We start from the raw sequence: 19,814 nt of genomic DNA on the forward strand, positions 1-19,814 counted from the left end.
TGAGGGAAACAATGACAACTGAGCAGCACATTATTCACTGCAGGTGCTTTAACACATAATAACCCGCAATAACGCTGGGTTTCGTTATTTTCAGACATTTCTATCAAGTTTTCAAATGACTCTCCATTTCGATTATTTCATTTAGTATAACTAGACACTGTATTGCTCGATGGCATGCTGGACGCGATGCTGTGGCCACGCCAGTTGGAAGTTCTACAGTTGCAGAAGCGTAATCGCATGGGTTGGAGAGAGAGCGAGTGGTGGGAAGGGGGGTGGCAAGGGAAAGTAATTTGCATATGAGGACACCAAAGATGGCACAACTTATCACACGTATGAAGCACACTGTACAGATTTCATTATTTGCCATGAAGTCACATAATAAATGTGCTTTCCAAATCGGATTTTCCATGAACTGTTCAACTCTCGAAGTCTCGAATATTGGCACAGCCCTACTTCGAACGAGGTCTTTACAACAGCGGCTCAAATCCCTGCTCCGAAAAGCTGAGTTTTTACGGCACCCCCAACCCATAACATCTGCGCCAACCGGTAGATGGCAGCAGTTCCCACGAAACGCATCGAACGGGCCAGCACCAGTACACCATTGAGCATGCGCGGATCCACGCCAGGGGTCTCCCGTTTCGCAGGGACGTCCAGTTCGTGTGAGTCCTTTCTGCTGGGTGCCTTGTGCGCCGGACGCTCTGAGCGATGGTGGTCTCACGCGGCTCTGCAATCGCACGCACGTGAATCTAATTCGCGTTTCATTGCGCCGTGTGCTCTCAGCTTACTGTGAATCTTTCGTTTTAATCCAAGCCTGCGCCTGGGATCATCGCATAAACATTTTGAAATTCGCAGTCCCGTCGGCGGATAAGGAGAATGGATTTGGTGTTGCGCATACTTTTCTGAAAAGGGAAGATGTAGCTTCAGATGAGCTCGCATGCAGGTGCGAGCACCGGAAAATGTCGTGTATCCTTCAGTGCGGCTCAACTAACGTTTAGGGGTCCACGGGGACATGCGATCCAAAGGATGTACTAGTAGTATTCAAGTAGGTTTACGTTTTGTTTGATTTTTTTTTAGTCTCTTCTAAACTTTTACTCACGGTGCACTTCGCTCTCTTGTTGTGATAAGCATGTGTCGTCAGGTGTTCGCATCCCCAAACGGAAACGGACCGAAGGTGTCTACCACCAATCATCTGCTGTACCGACCGACAATCGCGTCTCTGGAACGGATTTACCGAGGATTACCACGCTGCGTCACTGAGACTGTCGCGCAAGACGACCATTGTGAGTGGACATACGCATCGAGTCTCTTCGCCGGCCAGGAGTAAGCCGTCCGATGCTACCACGTGCTTCGGAAAGTGACGAATCTTCGCACCACGCTTTCGCTTTGTTTGTGTGCGCGCCTGTGTAGTTCATCGACTTCTCTAGCGCCGTCCAAGTGTATTGTTTGAAATAGTAGTGCGACGACAGCGTGCCTGTTTTGATTGTGTTGTGTGGCGTTGGTTGTGTGGATCCCGAAGATGGCTGTAGGGGGCTGGTTGAGCGGAGGTGCGCAATCGTCCCTGCTTCACGCCTACCTAGAGTCATCTGCAAGTGCGTCCACCGCGACGGCGCTTTCGGATCACTCTGACAGCGATCGGAAATGCGGCCAACCGTGCACATGGCACAAACGTTGTCGCAGTAAAACAACGAGCACTGCGGACACTTTGCGTGCGCTGACTGGGTCGCTGGGCGCCCTATGTGCTTCTGTAATCACGAGGATGCGTTCTTATTTTGTATATTCTGCGAGACTACGTGTGGCCAGTTCGAGTGCGGTACCAGTTGAGGACCACCACCGCCAGCAGGGGCAGTCATCATTCAACTGCCAAAGACGTCCGCGCCTCACACAACAACAGTCACAAAAGAGACACGACGGGGCAGTTGGTGCCGCCAATGAACCGGTGTTCGTAGGCACGGCACATAAGCCCTTAGCCACGTGGATGCCCGTGTTGTGTGCCGGTGTTGTGGCGGTGCTGTGTTACGTGAACTCGCTGGATGGCGATTTCGTGCACGACGACATGGTGGCCGTCGTTGGCAACCCCGACGTCACCGGCGAGAGTAGACGGCATGCAGCATCTTCGTCGTCATCGTCGCTTTGGATAAACGATTTCTGGGGCCGACCAATGGCGGATCCTCGAAGCCACAAATCGTACCGGCCCCTCACAGTGCTCACTTTCAGGTGAGGAGTATGCGTGCTTAGAAGTAGGTAAATGTAACGTGCTTCTCTTTGTAGAATTAGATGCGCAAGCTGTATTCTAAAATGAATGAGTGCAGGTATTTCTACATCCTCACCAGAGCTCGCTAACACCCCCCGAAAGTGAATTCTCCGACAGCAACGTAAATTATTCCTAGCCGACTATTGAGCCGCGATGGAAGGCGCTTGCGGTTCCCGGCTGCTGACCACGAAAATCACGGGCCGATATTGGGGAAATGCTAGAGGGTCGTCCTCTGTGTGCAGTTTAAACACACGTAAATGATTTCCGTAACCAGCCACACAGGCTTGCCTCGTTAACATATTGTGAATTTCGAACGGTAAACAATAGATGCTAATACTTTTCGTATCTAGGATACACAAATAGTCCAGATGAAGGACATTGAGAACGGCCAGACATAAAGGTGCGATTCGTCCACTGATGTGAATTCCAGTTTAACTGGGTGAAAAAGCTTCGCCTAAAACTCTATTCTGGAGGTGGTAGGATAATCAGAAGATGAATAGGTGAAGTGCAGGTGGTATGTTACATATACGTGATGTACTCCTGCAAGCATTTATTGAGCCAGCGTGAAAGAAGTATCATCAGTACAGCTAGTTGTTACATAAGAACTTACTAATAACTCCTAATGCGTTAAAAATGCGATTGATGATTGTCTGATTGATATGGGGGAGTTTAATGGCACAAAATCACCGATGAAAATAAGAAGCACCATATTGAAGGGCTCCGGAAGTATAGACCGCCTGGGGCTCTTTACCGTGCAGCCAAATCAGAGCACATGCTCCTACAACGTTTTCGCCTCCACCGTAAACGCAGCCGCCACAGCCGGGATTCGATCCCGTGACCTGCGGCGCAGCAGCTGAGTACCTTAGCCAGTATTGCTACCACGTTGCATGGTATATCTGATGTGTATCGCATCCCGGATGGTACAGAGATGTGTACTAGATGCGTTATATATTAGATACTTCGTAGATAACCATTAGGCCTGCCATGCAACCTTAGTTGGTAGGATCGTATTGCTGGTGCATGTGCTGTTCATTTTGAAAGCTTATACAATAATTAGTATTAACCAACTTAATGTAGTGGCACAAGTTTTACATTATTATTATTATTATTATTATTATTATTATATTATTATTATTATATGAGCACACAGTAGAGCGGGTGGACAGCACGAAGAGTACGAATACCCACAGTTCGGCCAATATTTCTCGCTCAGAAATCGTTCCAATCAGCTGCGTTTAGCGTACACAGTTTTACAATACATCCTGTGTTGTTCGGTTGAAATGTTCACATTCTCGCTTGTCGAAAGCGCTTTTCGAATTTTGCTGTAATTCAGTTTTAGTTTTTGAGCTTCTCTTTTTCTATAGCCTTTGACTCGCCCCGAAATTTAACCTCGCCGTTGCAAGACTGTGTTATAGTAATTCACTGTAGGCTTTGGTGCTTGGTCAGCATACATTAAATGCAAATAGCGGTCCTGTTTCGTTCGTTTATCTGCGCGCGCGTCGGCTGGCGTTCGATGGGGTGCCTAACCTTTCAGTATTGTTCAGTATGCCAGTTTACATTTTTAGCAGAGACTGAGAGCAAATGCTAAAAAGAAAAAAAAAACACACCCAGGAAGAATAGTGCTGAAACGCCATTTGCGCTCCTAATGACCCGCGGCATGCCGGTCGGTCACGCTAGCCCGGTGGCGTAGCGGAACGTTTTCTACTCTTGCGGGTAAAGGCTGCTGGGAAAGCCCGAAAGAGTGTGAGATGCACGTCTTATTGTTTTTTTTTTTCGCATCAACTGTACCTGTATGGCCAATAGAACCACGAAAAATCTGGGAAGCGAGTGAAAGATTCTGGAGTGTATTGCAAAAATCGTCTAGTGAAATCGCGACGAGTTATCGTCGCAGAAAACGTACGCGACAGGGCTATCACCAGAATTTCTTCCCGGAGCTCTACTACAATTTATGTCATTCGTGCCGTGAGTTTGTGTTTATTGTCTATATATATAGACAATAAACACAAACTGCAATATATATATATATATATATATATATATATATATATATATATATATATATATATATATATATATATATATATATATATACATGATGACATTGCATTGCTGAGTAACTCAGGGGACGAATTGCAACTCATGATTATGGAGTTAGACAAGGAGAGCAGAAAGGTTGGTCTTAAATTTAATCTGCAGAAAACGAAAGTAATGTACAACAACCTCGGAAAGTAGCAGCGCTTCGAGATAGGTAATAGTGCACTTGAAGTTCTAAAAGACTATGTCTACTTAGGGCAGGCATTAACCGCAGAGCCGACCACGAGATTGAAGTAACTAGAAGAATAAGAATAGGGTGGAGCACATTCGGCAAGCACTCTCAAACTATGACAGGTAGATTGCCACTATCCCTCAAGAGGAAGGTACATAACAGCTCTTTCTTGCCAGTGCTTAGCTACGGAGCAGAAACCTGGAGACTTACAAAGAGGGTTCAGCTTAATTTGAGGACGACGCAGCGAGCAATGGAAAGAAAAATGGTAGGTGTAACCTTAAGAGACAAGAAGAGAGCAAAGTGGATTAGGGGACAAACGGGGGTTAAGGATATCATAGTTGAAATAAAGAAGAGGAAATGGACATGGGCCGGGCATGTAGCGCGTAGACAGGATAACCGCTGGTCATTAAGGGTAACTAACTGGATTCCCAGAGAAGGGAAGCGGGCTATGGGGAGACAGAAGGTTAGGTGGGCAGATGAGATCAAGAAGTGTACGGGTGTAAATTGGCAGCAGCAGGCACAGGACCGGGTCAACTGGCGGAACATGGGAGAGGCCTTTGTCCTGCAATGAACGTAGTCAGGCTGATGATATATATATATATATATATATATAGTAAACTAGAAAATAACGTGAAGTCAACGCCTTTTCCATCGCCACCTTGGTATACGACACGCCTATGTATATATCGCGTTGCGAACTTGAAAATTCTTAGGGGTTCGGAATTCACCCCCTGTCGTCAACTTACTTTTTCCGAGCTAATGATACTCTGAGATACACAGATCGCGTCGAAACCTCGCAGAATAGGATTTCTTTCACACACACACAAAAATACTTGGCAAACTGGTGAAACAATGCGGAACTATAAATGCTGGCCCATTTAACCAAAGTAAGATTTAACCATTGTGGTATATCGCCATTAGTTAACATATTCGCGCACAGCGTATCGCGAATCCTGCGCTGTAAATTGGCAACAACAAGCGCATAATAAACGCTGGCACTCGATATTATCTTCTTCAAAGCGTCGACATTTACGGAGACCAACGGTACGATTTGCGTTCCCCCGTAAAGGGGTAACCGGCGCCAATGCTCATGCATACACAACACTGCACTTCAGCGACACAGAAGGCCGACGTTCACAGCTTGAGCCGCGAACGGGCACAGTATAGTATTGCGTACCGGTGGCCTCTGCCTCGGTCCACCAAGGCTTGACATTGGCCCGTCGATATCATCGCCTTTGCGCAGCGCTTGTTGCAGCAATTTGATGCATCGGTGGTATCCTCGTGAGAGAAGTCGGCTGCAGAGATACACCGTTCACGCATGTGGAAACTGCAACACTTGGACAAACCGTCACACGCTAGCAATAAGCGAAATGCAAAGAACGTAACGACGTCTCGCCTTTTTGTCAGTTTCAACATAGTAATAGCAGCAGCACGTGCTGAAACCGAAGGAACTTCTGGTCACTTAATTTATTACTCTCCAACACCGAAGCATAAATATTGTGTTTTGATAATTGCTATACAGTAAAAAAAAAAGACGCTTTCACCGCTTTCAGGGAAAAAGAAGGCACTCAATGTGAAGGAACAGCTCTTATGATGTGACATCTATAGCTTAAAAGAAAAAGTATTTGAAATACATGACCGGATGTGTCACAGGGAGAAAAATTTTGAAAATGAACTGTCTCCTCGTTAGGGCTTCAGTTCCTCACCGATACTGCTGGGGTATACGCCGGCACACAGAACCGGAAGCCATCCAGCACCTGTAATTGTAAACAGAGACAGGCAACTCTCAGGCGGCAATGCCCCGGGTGCTCCTATAGCTGTGATCGAGACGCTTTAACTATGAACGTATATACTTTAACCAGACTAAGCTTACTCTGCGCCGCCACCGAATCGTTCCCTATAGCCGCTAATAAATGTCAAGGTGCATTACTTCACTTTACCGCTCATTGACGGGGGCAGGAACCCATGCCCTCTTGCTGGACCCAACACAGAGCCCCATTCGCTAAAAAATATCCAAGCTACAGAAGGCGTGTTTGTGGAGTGTTTTGCATGCGCCTAGATAGCTTAGACAGTAACGTAAACAATAAAAAGGGCGTTTGGTAGCTTAGTTGGAAGAATGCCAGGCGATTATCATCATGATCCACGAGATCGTATAGGTGCGGTTTTTGGCTGTGCAAATTTCTGAGATAGTATTTTTCACTTTCGTTAGCGTTCACTTTGTCAACGTCATATCTGTGACTCATATACGCCACTGAGGTGTTCATGTACCACGTCATGAAACATTTTTTGTGTTCATATTTTTACCCTTTCCCCATACAACACTAAAAGTCCTGTGAAATAACTACGACGACGCTCACAACACACGAATTCGCTGAGAGGGTCTTATATGTAGCCATAATAAGTGCATTCAGTAATGTTAGGAATATTGATGTTGTCAGAAGTAGTTGATCAAATAATAATGAATGTGTTCGCAAATCGGGTGTTGAGTGTTTCGTTTTTGGGCTGACCTAAAGAAACGGTAAATTGTAAAAAAAGACAAACAAGAGACAGCACCCTTGCTGCAAGCCCACTGTTCTTGATGATGATAATAATAATGATGATGATGATGATGATGATGATGATGAGATGATGATGATGATGATGATGATGATGATGATGATGATGATGATGATGACCTGGATGACGCTCACCCACAAAGGGGTATATGCCAAGAACCAGGTGGTAGGATACTAAACTGAAACTAAAACTGATGTGAAAAGCTGGTTTAGAGACAAAAGTATTGACATTTTTAGTTGTTCGTTCTCAGCTTGTTTCTACTAGCCGAGCTCGCGCGAGCAGCAGTGCCGATCTTGCTTCCTTACAACATATACATATGGGCTATTTTCAAGCCAGGTCTTTGTTCGAGCTCTAAACGAGAGAGAAAAACAATGTGTACAGTCAACTTTTCTCATACCTGACACGCAAGAAACTTTAAAATTTGCGTTGCTCAACCTTTTATTCAGTATTTTTAGTCTATTTGTATATACCCCAGATCTCGCAAGCTGATAAATATTAATCGCCGACATCGCTTCGTGACCAACTTGTACAAACTCGGTAGTTGTATACTTCTAACTCACCCGGCATTTTTGAGAATGGCAAGCTTCCAAATTGCCTAGTTTTCTGCGAAGTTGGTGACAGAGAGGCATTATTTATGTGCTAGGCGGGGTTGCTCAGTTCTTCGAAGTTTCGTGTTCAGACCGCTTTCGCAGTGGTAAGCCCAATATAAGCTTCTGGAACAGGGGTGAAAACAGAGGGAACAAAACAACCACACGCACTCGGAGATGCCACCCACGTGGAGCGCAACAAACGATTACAAGCTGCATGAAAAAGTGGCCGGCAGGGAGCCCTCGCCACGGCGGCTCGAGGAACATGTAGGGGCGGAGCATTAACGCGTATAGCTCGCTGCCGCAACTGAGGTCATGGGGAGCCCCCGACTCGCGTGGCGGTTCCCTTACTTTCCCAGAGTTCTTTTTATTTTTTTTCTCTGATGTTTGCCCTTGTTTTCGCGACAGGACGTTGCAATAGACGAAAAAGAAAAAAAAGGAAACACACGTGTCGAGGTGTGCGAAATATGTGCCCTCGTTTTAGCAACCACCCTCGAAAGGAATGCCTCTTGCAGAACTATAACGTGGAACGCCACGATAGGAAGTTTTCGAAAGAAATAGCGTCAAGGCCACTGCACATGCGCAAACTCCAACCGAGTTTGGGTTTTGCGCATGTGCAAAAAAATAGCGTCCGCAACCCAAAACCCAAACCGAGGTCGGGGACACTATTTTTCTAATTTAGCGGGAGCCCTGAAGACTGCCCCCAGAAGTTTTGGGTCAGAAAAATATGACGGCACCCACTGAAGGGACGGCTGTCGGCTAAGACTAGAGTGACATAGATAGGGGGAGCGTCCGAAGCGATGCAGACCCTATTCGCTGCTGCTTGACCCAAACCGCCCACACGCAAGGGGCTTCGGGGCCCCAAACTTTTCAGTCCCCTATTTTCGAAGACTGCATTATGTTGCTTCCGTAAATAACGCGAAAAAGAATGAATCAAGAAAGCACGCAGCGGGCAAATTGACTTTATTTTGTTGTCCTTGCAATATATGTGTATCCTATTTGTAACGAAGCAAATAAGGACCGAATTTTATCTTGTTATGTCTCTCGGTACACCTGGTCCCATAAATGGTGGGAAGCGTGAGTAAGCTATTGACAGACAAGCTGTTAAAGGCATCAATAATTTGGTTGGTCTATCCTTTGTGGCCTGCCTTGAACCGGTTATCATTTATGTGCCAAATAAACTGGATAAACCTCAATGCAGGATTACCACTGGTCCCCTAAAGTTGAATACGCCAACATTTAGCACAACCAGTGGGTATTTGTCAGAGAAACATTCGCGGTCTATCAAAAAGTTATCATCACCATAGGCTGGTATGTGCCACATACGTTGGGGAAGTCTTGTTGCTCACCACTGGTCAGTTAAAAAAAGGAGGCAATCCTTAGCCCTAAAATAGCAAACGGGAAAGGCAACGGAAACTGTAGAAACACCCCAGAAGCGACAGAAGGCTTACGACAATGCAGGCGCAGCGAAAGCCCAGTAAAAGCACCCATGACTTAATTTCTAACGTGCGATCCAGTAACTACAGTGAACGGTTGTGGAGCGCGAGCAGTCGTTTTTTATTCATTTGTTTTTACTATAGCAGACTCTGCCAGTTTCGGCTTTGCGAGGCGAGAGAGGGAGAGGAAAGCGATAGGTTTGAGGGTGCCTTCCTGAGCCCGTACGAGGTGCGAGCATGTGCAGTGCGAACGGCGATGTCGCCGACGCCGAGCGCGACATCATGCGGCAAAGAAATGCTCTGCACTAAAAATAAGTTTTCAACTTATAGAGAGATGGATAATTATTGATTATAATGAAGATTGTGCTGATTTAGTTATTTGTGATGAAATAGCCTTACAGAATGTGAGTCATTTTATATTATTGAGATGATTTATTCACAAAAATTGGCCATGTCAAATATAAGTCTGCATCACTGTGGCAGGATCGTTTACTAGGAAGCTGTAGTTCGGATTAATCTGCAGCGATTCATTTACTCCCAGAACATCAGTAGACTGGAACCGCCTTTAAGGATATGTAGCCATCTTGACCGATTATCGCTTGTTTTGTTCTGCGCTAACTAGCAGTTTATAAACACACTTACTTGTTCTGTTTGTACACAATGCTTATAATTTGTTCTTTATTGTTTGTCATTTATTTACTTTTTTTATTAGCTAACATTGTATGAGTAAAAAAATATGTTTGACCCTTCTCCACAATGCCTTTGGCCTGGTTAGTAATACTAAATAAATAAATATATAAGGCGAGCAGCTGTAAACAGAAGTGCAGAGAAAAAAGTGTCGGAGCTTGCTCAGTGCTGCAGGTTTCATTCGAAGACCTGTTGCGCGCGCGCAACTAGTCGCGAGAACTCGGAAGTTATTCGCTTGCGCGTCTTCCCTGTTCATGCCCATTATGAGGGATGCTGCTTGCCGTCTTTAGACTTTACCTAATTTTACAGCGCAAGAAAGCTTTATAGCAGCCATTAGCTGTAAAGCGCAACGTTTTGCGTATGCGTGCAGACGTGAAACATCTCAAGTACTGAATTGCGCAACTCTACCGTCTCCTCACGTTAACGCTATATCATCTACCGTATTCACAGGAAATACCTCGTGCGTGCTCTTCGGGTTTGCAAAACGTACTCACCGAGTTCTTCAGATTGGGCATCCGCTATCACCCCACTTGATGACTATTCCGTCTTTTCCGACCTCGTTTCACTTGTAGGGTAGCATACTGCTCATAATCTGGTTGGCGTCGCCGTTTTCGCTGCATTCCCTCTTTCTCTAGACAGCGGAGTCGAAAGATCTGAAGTTGTAATTTATACACGTTCTCGCCGTGGAGGCACCTAATCATTGCCCGATCACTTGGAAAAAAAATCTTCGTAATTTGCAATCTTCCTATCAAACGAGTACCAGAACTGCACACTTCGAATGGCGTTGTGCTCTATCATTGTCGTGTATCACCACTACACAACATATAAAATAATATTATTTCGGTTTTACTACTCAGAACTGCGATGTGATTACGAGGGACGTCGTGGGCTCACGAAATCTGGTCTCTGAGTGGACTGGTCCTGACCGACCTACTCAGGACCGATTGGTCAGGACCGACCAGGTCCTCTTTAATACGCACTGACATCGCACAATACACGAGCATCTACCTTTTCACCTCCATAGAAACGCGATCGTCGCGGCCGGAATTGAACTCGCAACCTTTAGGTGAGCAGCCCACCACCGTAACCGCAGTACCACCGCTGCGACCTGCTTGATAGAAATACGTACTACGACATTACTTTTATAGTAACCATAGCTCGTGAAATACCGTGAAATACGATACGTTGGATTTCATCACAACTGCTACATGAAGCTACAAGAAGCGGGAAGGTTTAGTATGAGTAAAAAGGTTCGCGCATGAGCACTCCGCCTTCCACACAATCTACTTCCCGAGGAACCACAGAGCGCGAAAAGAACGGCGCCGTCTTTGCGTTCGTGACTTGGGTGCGCGCGTATATAAAGCGGTCGACGCCACCGCACAATGGGCACTTGTCTCACAGTGAGACGGGACGGGGGGTCCACCCAACTAGGGGACCACAGAACGTCCGTGCAGCCACTCAGCTTAAAAAAAAGAGGGGGGAGGGCAGGGGGATTTGTGCCGCTCTTCTACTCTCCCATCTATACAGGGTCGGGCGAGGGGTACGCGGTGTTTCCGCAGGCGGGCTGCTGCCCTTCGGCAGGGGCCCGCCTGCGGAAACACCGTCCTGTTCTGGCAAACAACTAACTGTAAATCCTCATTACAACCCCCCCTCGCCCCATTCTACATGCTTCGATTCGTATAGCACCCAGAGGACCCCACACGAACGTCCGGTAGGGTGCTCCTAGATCATGCCAGCTTTCTCGCTTGCTCTTTGAGTTGCTTTCCTTTTCTTTTTGTATTTGTGTTAACCTACGTGTGTGTGTGGCGGGTGGGGAAAGGGGGGTTATTTCTTGCCATTCTACAGCCAACACGAGAAATGAGGGGGACGAGCTGGAGGAGAGCAGGAGAGGTGGTCCCCTCTCAGCAATGTTCTCGACGAACCGATGCGTACACTTTACTGCCTTTTCAGGCGCGATGCCAAGTACCATCGTGACAGGCTCTTTTTACAATCATCCTTGCAACCCTCAAGAAACCATGTATACACTAGAACTTGCTGTTGAACTAGCTGATGATATACCATCTTCAAAAGTAGGTGCGACTTGGCATTCCGCCATTCATACACGCATTGAGAGTTGCAGACTCGCTAGACGATGTTCGAAGAGTGTGCTCGTCAATAGGTGTGTGTGTGTGTGTGTGTGTGTGCGTGTGCGTGTATGTGTGTGTGTCTGTGTGTGTCTGTGTGAAAAGGTGTGCCAAGGAGTTGCGTCTAATATTCCAGATGTTTACCTACGCGAGCAAAAAGGCTCACCACTGAACGAGATGTTGCTTCCTTACGTCCGAGGTGTATGTAATAAGACCTCAAGACAAGATCAACACCATTGTTCTATTCTGTTTTGTTATTATTTTCTGTCAATACGTGGTTGACCCATCCAGCGGTGCTCTGCCCGAACTATCATTAGGTAGACCCTTCCGTGAACAATACATTTAAAAGCAAGTCAAGCTACTCGCGAAAGAATAAACAGGTACCATGGCAACGCTTCTATTCTGCGAGCATATATTCAGCATTAAATATTGATTATCTGAACAAAACAACAGCATATAATTGAGCTTCTTTTGTTCAACTTTTGAGAGTGATTTTGCGTCGGCGAATGGCAACGCAATAAATTAAAAACATGGCGTCTACCCAATCTTGCCTTTACAACAAGAATAGTTGCTGTTGCAGCACAGAGCAAATAAGACTGGATAAAAAAATGACAAATGCGCAGCTGCGAGGCGCGACTGGTTTTGCTTTTGCGTTGATCTGCAACTCAACGAGCGAAGCACAAAACAATTGAGCCTTGTCCTATCGGTGTCTTCACACCAGAGGGCGGGTTGGGCTTCTGTATACCGTTCACTTGTCTCGCTTGTCACGTACCTGCGATGGCTAACACATGCGCCGGCACGAACAGGCCAATTAGCGCTGCGAGCGCGAGGGCCAATCTCAAAACTCCGAAGTGGCGCGATGCACGTGATAATAACACAGGTGCGTGCAGCATGCTGCAGGCTTCGTGGCCAGAGCCTTGCGGTTGTCGTTAGCGCTCCTATTGCATTTTTGTTTTATATGCAGGTGCTACGTATGTAAAACAGAGCGCACAAGCTTTGGTCACGCTGGGCTAAATGTTTTTAGATGATGCGCAGCAATACACTATTGCGGCAGATGGTGAGAAGTTCTGATGGTCGCCTTATGGCCGGTTCGAACGAATCCGTGCTGCCACCATCATTGCTCGTCAGTGGCGAAAGAGTCGGCATTCTTGGTGCTGCAGAAAGCGCACACTTTCGAATATTTCTTCGGGTCGCGGACGAATAAATGCGTAAAGCACTGAAAAAGACCAACGCGCTGTAGGGAAACCACCGTGAATCGAGGTTACGCGGAACATGCCAGGGCACGATCATGCGTGCTGGTGTTGCTCAGTTTAAGGTCGCAGATGGCTTTACGTATTCGGTCAAGCTTGCGTCACTAGCGTGACTCAGCACGGTCAAGGAGCAAATGATGTCGCTAAGGGTACCGTTCATGAACATTACTGTTTCCGAACACACGCTTCGCCTTTCTTTTTATATCCGTATATATGTTTGCTTACAAACATGGCCTAGCTCTCCGCAGAAGTTGCCCCGCCGCGGTGGTCTAGTGGCTAAGGTACTCGGCTGCTCACCCGCAGGGCGAGGGTTCGAATCCCGGCTGCGGCGGCTGCATTTCCGATGGAGGCGGAAATGTTGTAGGCCCGTGTGCTCAGATTTGGGTGCACGTTAAAGAACCCGAGGTGGTCGAAATTTCCTAAGCCCTCCACTACGGCGTCTCTCATAATCATATAGTGGTTTTGGGACGATAAACCCCACATATCAATCAATCAAATCTCCGCAGAAGTTTTTCCTTCCATAGTTTGGATTCAAGTGGCGTGTGTATTTTTATGTCTATTTGCAATACAGTATTGTTTCATGAGAGTATACTGAAACAACATGTCTATTTATGCGAATCGGTTGAAATAAGCCCAGTGTCGGCTTTGCTCACTTAGTAAAGCGGGTGTAATAATAAATTCGTCGAAAATTTAAAAAAAAACAGGAAAATGAGTTGTTTTCACTCTGTCTTCTCAATTCATTTTTTATATAGCTAGGCAGCTTCAGATGGTTCAGCATGTTATTAAGAACACTATTCACGAAGGTTAAGTTTATTAAATATTTAAATGCTGTAGTTAGGATGTTATGTGAAATGGAGAGACTGAAGTTTTTCACGCGAAGAACAGATCGCTGCGTTGAGATATAGAAAAGCGGCCTTTAACAGTTTTGGGGGCAATGAAATTCAACAAAGTTAAGCGGTGAAAGTTAAACCAAAGTGCCAATGAGCGCAACATGCACATCACCCCAACAGCGTTATTGATCAAGCTAACGATTATAAATGTGTGTTTCTTCCGCGTTTTTGAAATCAATGTGGGCCACAAGGGCTGAAATTGCAAGTGTAGACCGCACATCTACGCTCAAAAAATGCCTCCTCGTGATTGCTCTAAGAAGATTATTCTTTTTGGAAAGCTGCTACACACTGGTATAGTGGTTATGGCACACCCGAAGGTCATCGGATCGGGTCCTGGCCGTGGCGGCTGAATTGTCGATGGAGACGGAAATGTGTCAGGCCCGTATACATAGATTTAAGTAAGCGTTAAAGAATTGACCCCATTTAGTCGAAATTTCCCGTGCCCTGACAGTACGACGTTTCCCATAATCATATGGTGACTTTGTTTCGGGACGTTGAACCTCAGGTATCATTATCATTCTTTTTGGACGTCTTGGAATAATACAGAAGTTGCGCTTTGGCACGTTTCACTAGAATTCGTTTTTTTTTTGAAATCTCAAAATTATGACGTCTTAACTCCACTAAATATAAGCGTAAATTAGCTTATCCTCTTAATTACTGTTGGAAAAGATGTGTTTAATGATTATAGGATGCCTATGGCTACATAAAAAAGTGTTGTGCAGGTATACAACTTAAGTCGCATTTGCCTGATCTTTTATATTTCTGAAAATTTCCAAGAACCTTGCACATATTTCATAATAGAGATTTACAAGTCCTATTTCATCCCATATACAGTTTTTTTGCACCTGTAGTGCTTATATCTTGCCCAGCAGGCCATTCTTGAGAATTATTAACGCAACACATGGTTCTTATTGCGGCACATAGGACACCATAACTATACGGTTCACTTCCACGAGAAATGAGAGTTTCGCTATCCCGCAACAGTCGTTCTTTTTGTGCAATCGACAACGGAAAGTCTTAAGTCGAATTCCTGTCGTCCGTTCTCAGTACCACATAGAGGCTTGCTTGGTGGGCGGCAGTGTGGTTGGTCCTTGTGTAAAAGACTCTCTTATTTCTTTATGCTCTTAAAATAGGATGTAATGAAGAAAAACCCAGCGAACGAATCCCTAGTGTCCCGTTATCAGCAAAGAATGAGAAAAATCTAATGGAAAGAAGCGACGAGGGAAATCTAATTTCATCCCGCAGCTTCAAAGAGAAGTGTAGAGGACGAAAGGGGGGAAAGAACGCCCTGTGAAACGCTGGGAGGTCAAGGCCTTTGACACGAACCCCGATGCCGTTCATGACAAGTGCCCGCAGGGATTAAACTATGCCCTCGGTGCTCGTATCTATACACCCTCCAGGGAGGTGCTCCGAATCTCTATTTTCCCCACAACCACCACTCGGTGGAGCGCAATATGGGCTTTCAAAATGCCAAGGGTACTGTTATCTCACGAAAGGCTCAAGTATGTGCACGACACCAAAAGCCCGCTACAGCTTCGACATTTGGAAGCAAAGATTATGTCAAAAAAGTAATAATGAAAAATCATTTAGAAGCAAGTAAAGAGCAAGCAAAAGAAGCATAGAGGGTAATGACCTTAGAGTCATGTTTTGAAAAAGGCCTAATGGAATCAACTTTCGCAGATAACTTTGAACATGTTGTCTCTGTTTACCGAACGACGCAAAATTTCATACAGCCCCGCCGCGGTGGTCCAGTGACTAAGGTCTAGCTGCTGCACCACAAATCGCGGCATCGAATCCCGGCGGCGGCGGCTGCATTTTCTATGGAGGCAAAAATGCTGCAGGACAGCGACACTCGCACACATGTTTTGGGAGTGTAGAAAACCTCCTCCCGACTCTACCTCAAACAAGTGGGAGGGGTCCCTCAGGAGCGCACTTCTCGCCGACCAGCAATGGGCCGTCCAGCAGGTCCACGAAGCGGCCGCCAGGTACTCTTTGTCGGTCCCTACGTGGGAGACGCCCGCTACGCGCTAAGCGCGTCGTGCAGGACTAAAATAAAGTCTTTTCATTCCATTCTGTTCCCCTGTGTTCAGATTTGGGTGCACGTTAAAGAATCCGAGGTGGTCAGAATTTCTGGGGCCCTTCACTACGGCGTCTCTAATAATAATACGGTGGTTTTGAGAAGTTAAACACCACATATCAATCAATCAATCAATCAATCAATCAATCAATCAATCAATCAATCAATCTAAAGTACGCACAAAAGGAAGCGAAGGCTTATTATGGTGATGTTTATACTAAAACAACAAGGATGAGTGTTTTTTAGAGTTTTTTTGTGTTACTGTAGTTTGTAGTAGTGTCCCGCGATGTGAATTGTCCGAGACGTGTGGCGGAAAATAATTCGGGTGCGTATGACAGAGAATATTTGCGCATTGTTATAACAGACTTATATGTAATGTGGCCGAGCCACGGAGAAAGAATTCGACCTAATACAAATGTATAAAAAACCAACGGCAACTGCATATGCGTGCACACTGCAATTTCGCAGCCAGTTCTGCTGGGATTTTCAGAGGTTGTTCAGAAAGAAAAAAAAAGGACTAATTTCTTGCATGAGCTAGTGTTTAGGAACGACTCAATTACATGCGTTCCTGCAGCTCCACCCAATTTTCAGCACTTCTCAGAGCATAGAAAACTGTATTTGTACTCCGTGTACATAACGCATTCTCTGCACCACCATTGAAAAGTGCAAGTGCCGCATGGAGCTTTGTTTAAAAAGAAGGCAACGTTGCCCTGTTTTGAAGGCGAGTACGGCCACTTTGTTTAGCCCAAGGAGCTAAAGTGCACGCTTAATTGTTCAGTAACCACCCAGAAGGAAGCCATCAAATAGGTGCCATAAGACACAAATAGCTTCTTCCTCTACAAAAGAGTTGCACGTTCCTTCTTGTTGCTTGGAATAGTAGATTATGCATGAATGACTGATTTGTGGGGTTTAACGTCCCAAAAACACCATATGATTATGAGAGACGCCATAGTGGAGGGCTCCGGAAATTTCGAACACCTGGGGTTCTTTAACGTGCACCCAAATCTGACCACACGGGCCTACGACATTTCCGCCTCCATCGGAAATGCAGCTGCCGCAGCCGGGATTTCAACCCGTGACCTGCGGGTCAGCAGCCGTGTACCTTAGCCACTAGACCACTGCGGCGGGGCTAGTCGATTATGCATCTATATACTTATATATGCATGTCCTTTGTAACAGTTTGTGCTGCACAAGCTGACACACACGAAAAGAAAAACAAAAATGGAAAAGCGATACTGACCCGCATGATCCACGAGAACCGTGTTTTTTTTTTTTTTAGTGACGCTCTTGGTGAGTCAAGGCTTGCACTTTCTACGTGCTTCCTTTTGAACAGAGAAGCATCCAAACATGCCGATTTTCTGCTGCTGCAGTCTTTTCGAGGGTGAACTGGTACTCCGTAGAGAGAACAGCAAAAAAATAAAAATTCCGCCATATCCACGAAGTGAATGATGATGAGTGGGCGAAGCTCCGGAGGTAAACCTGGTAAACCATGAATCCTCTGTACATTTTGCCCACTCAATTTTATTACATCGCTCCCCCTAGCATACGTCGCCGCACTAAATCGAACGATTGCCTTCAACCAATGACACGCGCCATATGTGACATCATTCCTATTTTATAAGATCTCGCGTCTTTCATCAACTACAAGTACCGCTTTCTAGTTTATAACATCTTGCATTTTTTCATCATCAGCTACAAGTACCACCATCTAGTAAACACTACAAGAACTAAACGAGAGGTGGCTACATACAGGAGACGGTACCGCCATCAAGTGAACACTGCAAGAACTAAACTAGAGGTGGCTACATACAGGGGACGGTACCACCATCTAGTGAACACTGCAAGAACTAAACTAGAGGTGGCTACATACAGGCTACAGGGGACGCACAGCCCACGCCCTAAGGAGCTTCGCCCCTAAAAAAAAACATTGGGGGACTTTGAAGCTTCGCCTTTAGGAGTAGAACGTGATAGCAAACTCCGGCGCTTAGGGCACCCTTCAACCGCTACGTGCATATTTATAATATGTATTGTTGCGCACGCGCACACGCACACGTGCACACACACACACACACCATGTGCACACACCACACACACGCACACACACATACACGCATACACGCACACACACACACGCACACACGCACACACACACACGCACACACACACACATAAACACATACACACACATATACACATACACACACACACGCACACATACACACGCACACACGCACACACATACACACACACACACATACACACACACAAACACACGCGCACACACACACACACATACACACACACACACACACAGTAAACTGTACCACACGTACAGCGAACTGGGCATGCAGGTTTTTGATCTAAAGCAAGAGTTGCATGTCATCCAAGATAAACGCCGCGCGCTTGCCATAGAGAGTCTCACAATGCCTCACAGATGGCGGCAGATCATTATCTAGTGTTCGCTGTTTGCTTGATTAACGTCTTTGGAAAGGCATGATATGTTTACCGCTAGATGGACATAGTTGTCCATTTTTAGAGATGTTTAAAAGTTCCTGTGTGTTTCTAGTGGCGATGCCTGAACTATCCCGACCTTTTTCGGCGTAGTTTAATGGCCTCCCAAATGCGCCTACAAATCGCCGAAAGGGCTCGTTTTCGTCGTGACACCTGTCGAACAAAGTGCGTTAAAGAAGCTGCAAAAACATCGTAGTTTTGTGATCTGCATGCCACGCGAACAGCGCGGTTTCAATCCTCAATTGGACTGAAATTTCTACTATATTTACTTCTTTTACAATTTCGCGCTCACGGACGGTTTTTCGTTCACAACCAATGGAGCCGACGTCGAAAGCGCAATTTCTGCGACACGAGCTCTCTAACGCTATCGCGTTAATACTGTTACATTTTGTGGAGTTTGGCCTCTGCCGATAACGCATGATCGAATGACACGATTCCAATAGAAAGAACGGCGCTCAATAAATACGGCAGACTTGATTTGAATTCATAGTAATCCTCAAAGAGAGAAAGAGAGCTTAATCATTTGCGTTACGTGACGTGAAATGTTACCAAAAAAAAAACAGCTCGCATACGTATCAAAAATGAGAAACGGTGAACCGTAACCTAAGAGTGATAAGGTCTTTTTTTTTTTGTAGTGGACACTATTCATTACCTGCTCACTGAGCATTCGTTTCAGTTTCCATGAGGTTGTGCCAGTCCCTTTATAATAATAGCTGGGCATCCCGGCTGCGGCAGCTGCATTTCCGATGGAGGCGGAAATGTCGTAGGCCCGTGTGCTCAGATTTGGGTGCAGGTTAAAGAACCCCAGGTGGTCAAAATATCCGGTGCCCTCCACTACGGCGTCTGTCATAATCACATGGTGGTTTTGGAACGTTAAACCCCACAAATCAATCAATAATAGCTGGGCTTATACCTGCTGAAACAACGATTGCTGAAACCAGTTCTTTGCGCCATCTCGTGGGTGGTGTAAAGCCGCTAAAATCGAGCATCACCGAAACTCAAAGGAGTACATTTAGGGCCGTTAGCAAGTTGGTGTCCACGCTAAAGCGGCTGAACGCATGGAGCCATTGGGAAAGAAATAGCAGGTTCGAAAGCCTGGTCGCACTTGAACAGATCTTTTTTTACTTCTTTATATGGATCTACATGGAGGTTTTGGTCACGGATAATGCTGATTTTTCGC

At 45.8% G+C, this 19,814-nt stretch overlaps 1 protein-coding gene across 1 annotated transcript in view; it reads left to right on the plus strand.

Annotated features, from left to right (window-relative positions):
• Positions 1 to 1,284: 1,284 nt before the first annotated feature.
• Positions 1,285 to 19,814, plus strand: part of LOC142786549 (protein O-mannosyl-transferase TMTC1-like) — a 52,266-nt gene continuing 33,736 nt past the window's right edge. Inside the window, exon 1 of the mRNA XM_075884260.1 lies at positions 1,285 to 2,214. Coding sequence (XP_075740375.1) covers positions 1,517 to 2,214 — 698 coding nt within the window. The 5' untranslated portion in view covers positions 1,285 to 1,516. The remainder of the gene's footprint in view (positions 2,215 to 19,814) is intronic.

This window comes from Rhipicephalus microplus, unplaced genomic scaffold, assembly GCF_043290135.1.
Source record: "Rhipicephalus microplus isolate Deutch F79 unplaced genomic scaffold, USDA_Rmic scaffold_25, whole genome shotgun sequence".
Taxonomy (NCBI): Eukaryota; Metazoa; Arthropoda; class Arachnida; order Ixodida; family Ixodidae; genus Rhipicephalus; species Rhipicephalus microplus.